The sequence below is a fragment of the Sinocyclocheilus anshuiensis genome, unplaced genomic scaffold (genome assembly GCF_001515605.1).
Source record: "Sinocyclocheilus anshuiensis isolate Anshui unplaced genomic scaffold, SAMN03320099.WGS_v1.1 scaffold914, whole genome shotgun sequence".
NCBI lineage: Eukaryota > Metazoa > Chordata > Actinopteri > Cypriniformes > Cyprinidae > Sinocyclocheilus > Sinocyclocheilus anshuiensis.
The window spans coordinates 2,489,110-2,492,932 of NW_015539870.1; the positions used below are offsets into that span (position 1 = coordinate 2,489,110).

Below are 3,823 nucleotides of genomic sequence, written 5' to 3' on the forward strand. Positions count from 1 at the left end.
TTGGTTAGCCGTTTCTGCCACGGGACGGGCATCCTGAGATAACTAGGAATTACACAAGCTTCAGTCTGGATCCAACCCTTACAAAGATCTGAAGATTAAGAGATGATGCCAACCCTGAACCAACATGCAAAATATTTCTGTAAGTTTGATTGCAACATATAATCATTGCTGTTAATGGTGTTCACCGTTTGTTTGAATTCATGTCATTAACTGCTTGATTTTTACTGTACATTTCTGCTATATGGACATCACCCTTTACATAGTCACCACTGAGAAGCTAAGCCTAAATATAATGTAGAAACTTGAATTTTCTGTGAATCTGCTTTGCAACGATTTGTATCGTGAAAAGCGCTATACAAATAAACGTGAATTGAATTAGCATGGTACATTTTTGAAAGACTTTTCAGAATGACGTTGCAATACTACACTATTAAAGATCATGCGGTGAAGAAAGTATAAAGGAAATCCTTTATTAAAATTAGTATCAGCTAAACAAATGTTTTAATGCAAACAGTGACTTAGAAGAGATCATGTAAGGCAGGAGACGGTAGCGTGAGTGATCATATCACAGCTTAGACTTCATCATGGCCATCATCTTCTCCAGTTTGATGGCAAGGCCCATGTCACCCTTAATCTTCAGCTTTCCAGACATGAACGCCATCGTGGGCTTTAATCTCCCTATTGATAAAGAACATGGTTTTCATCAGTGCTTCAGTTTTTTATTATTCAGATTCAAACCATCCTCTATGATCCAATTATGTCAGTAGTGTGTGAAGTGCATCAGTGAAACTTTTTCTACCTCCGAACATCTTGATGAAATCGGCACTGTCCAGCGTCATGACGACGTCAGCTTTGGCAGGCGGATCCCCACTGCCAGCACTCCCTGCATCATTCTTCAGATCAATGTACCAGACTCCAGCATGTTCACCTGTCAATCATGCCAGCAAACGCTAATACAACACAGATTTGGTGGGTGAGGCATATGCAGCTCGTCTCTTTTTCAGTCAGGGGTCTCCAGTCCTGCTCCTGGAGAGCTACTGTCCTGCAGATTTCAGCTCCAAACCCAATCAAACACACTGGAACCAGTTAATCAAGATGTTCAGGGTTACTTGATAATTACAGGCAGGTGAGGTGGAGCACGGCTGGAACTAAAGTCTGCAGGACGGTAACGGTAGTTAAAGACACAGCCGTGAATCATGATTTGATATTGCTAGTCAGAAGTAGGTGATATTAGGAGGTGGGACATAATTCTATAAAACCTTTAATTGCACAAATTTGAGATAAACCTGCAAGTCCAAGATGATGTTTTCAATGTTTTTGGTCCATTTTCCCGGAAATGAAATGCTATACATTCTAATGTATATTTACAGTTACATATCCCTATTAAATCACACTTAAATAAAAACATCATGACATTAAAAAGTCAAAAGTCTGACATACTAAGTCATATTTATGAAATTAAAAGACAAAAGTATTACACACAAAGTCATAATAATGAGATAAAAAGTCTTAATTATGACTTGCCACAGGGCTGGGCAACTTTTATCCTGGAGGGCCACTGTCCTGCTGAGTTCAGCTCAAACTAGGCCTGGGCGATAAAACGGTATCGATATTTATCGCCGGTACACCTTCTTCGATATCAATAGAAAAAATGTTCGATATAGCGCATGATATAGGCACATACTATGAGTGACGCAGACAGCACACACAAACACAAACACATGCTGAAATGAGTGCTGTGCCTGCCTGTGATGAGGAGATTGTGAATAAAGAATGAATATTAGTCGAATTTAAAATAAACATTTGCATTTGAATGTTAGGTGTGCATCAGGGAGCGTCATCAGTGGCGTTTTTATTGTGTGTTTGATTGTTAAAACAAAAAATATATTTGTTGTTTGTCTCAATAAATTGTGTTAATTATAAATACAGTGGTTACGTTTAAAAAAAAATAATTCTATTGCTTTTTGTTTTAAAAAAGGTTATAAAAATGTCAATAATTATCGATACTGAATGATATGAAACATTATATCGTCGATACATTTTTTTAGCTATATCGCCCAGCCCTAGCTCAAACCCTAATCAAACACACCTGCCTTTAGCTTTCTAGTGATCTTGAATAAAGCCACTAGAAGGCAAGCCTGCAACCTTTAGCCAAAAAAGCGTCACGGCTAATAATACAGTATGTGGGAAAGGAGACCAGAGGCCGTTTTTTTTTTTAGTGGATGTCAATGGAGGAGAGGCTTCACTACGCTGAATAAACAGCTTTTTAGAGGAAACAGCTCATCATTTAATGAATCGACAGCCTATCTGCTACTCTTCAACATGTCAAGTCAAGTGGCTTGTAAATTGGCAATGACTTTCCCATAATTTTGACTCATGATTTTTGCTGTCATAATAAGTCAGGAAAAACTCATAATTTAGATATGTCTTCCCATAATTATGACAATATCTCAATTTTTACTTTACATCACAATTTGGATTTTTTTTGTGTGTCATAATTCAGATTTATGTCACAATGACTTTTTGTCATAATCATGAGATTAAAAGTCATAAGCTTGTAATTTTTCATCTCAAAATTCACTTCACAATATGACCTTGTGAGTTTTTGTGATTCAGATTTGTCATAATTATGATTTACCAAAGCGTGTTTTGGCATAAACGGGCTTCCATACCCTATTGTTTATTATTCACAGTGTTTTAGCTAGCAGACACTGACTGAAAGCCATGAAACTTTAACTCAAATGTTTTAAATATGATATCATAACTACCTGACAAATCGAATCTGTACACTGCTCCTGTGGTTTTCACTATATCTGGACTGAGAATTCCTCTGATTATGTTGAACATGTCAGAAATCGGTCCCGTGGCGGCAGAATCTGCTTTTCCACTTTTGAAAGCTGGAGTGGCACCTGAAGAGAGAGAGTCAATCAATAAGAAGAACAAAATTGGATGAAATGTGCTGGTTATGCCTCATAACTCGCCATGCTCCTCCATTTGCTTGGCCAGATCCTCTGGCTGTTGATCCAAGAAAAAGTCAGGAAGCAACGGATGACCTAAAAAAAAATTAAGACATGTTTTATGTGCTGTGTCGGCATTCATAGTTTCCTGTAATATGTCAGAAATGTCATGTTATTGTATACAGGGTCTAACAATACTTAGAAGTGCTGTGAAATGGCCTAACTTTTATACAAATCACATTACTGATATTCATAATGATTGAATAGGAAAATGCATTACTTACTTTACCACATTAACATGAAATATTAATATTGCATAACCAACCTGGCTCAACAGCATACACATCAAATTCCTTAATGCCCTCCTTTTTGAGAATGTCCTCATCAATGACAAACTGTCCCGTGAAGCTGGTGGGTTTTTTCAAGATGGCGTAGGCTGCATCAGCCATGATCTCCACCTTCCTGCACTGTTTACCAATCCCAGAACCACCCAACATGTCCATGGCTGCCGTCTGGATGGCTGAGGGTAGATGATGCAACAAGAGTAATTCAGTTATCATTGTTGAGTTTGATTAATATTCAATTCCACTTCGTTTTCACAGCATGTTTCACAATACATACTGTTCTAAAGCTCTGAATATCAATAAAAGGTTCAGCATACAAATCTGAATGGTACGTCAGACTTTACAGAACATCCTTTCAGTTTCCTGTTGTTTATTTGCATACAGTGCCACAAATATTTAAATTTATGCATTTGGCAGACGCTTTTATCCAAAGTGAAATTTGCATTCAAGGTATATACAGTGGTGTGAAAAAGTGTTGGCCCCCTTCCTGATTTCTTCTTTTTTTGCATGTTTGTCACACTT

General features: G+C 37.5%; 1 protein-coding gene across 1 annotated transcript in view; it reads right to left on the reverse strand.

The window, feature by feature from the left end:
* Positions 1-450: 450 nt before the first annotated feature.
* LOC107685110 (hydroxysteroid dehydrogenase-like protein 2) overlaps positions 451-3,823 on the reverse strand; it is an 11,109-nt gene continuing 7,736 nt past the window's right edge. The window contains exons 8-12 of the mRNA XM_016481599.1: positions 3,283-3,477; positions 2,982-3,053; positions 2,769-2,909; positions 800-928; positions 451-678 (exon numbers count right to left, since the gene is read on the reverse strand). Of these exons, the coding sequence (XP_016337085.1) occupies positions 566-678; positions 800-928; positions 2,769-2,909; positions 2,982-3,053; positions 3,283-3,477 (650 nt within the window). The 3' untranslated portion in view covers positions 451-565. The remainder of the gene's footprint in view (positions 679-799; positions 929-2,768; positions 2,910-2,981; positions 3,054-3,282; positions 3,478-3,823) is intronic.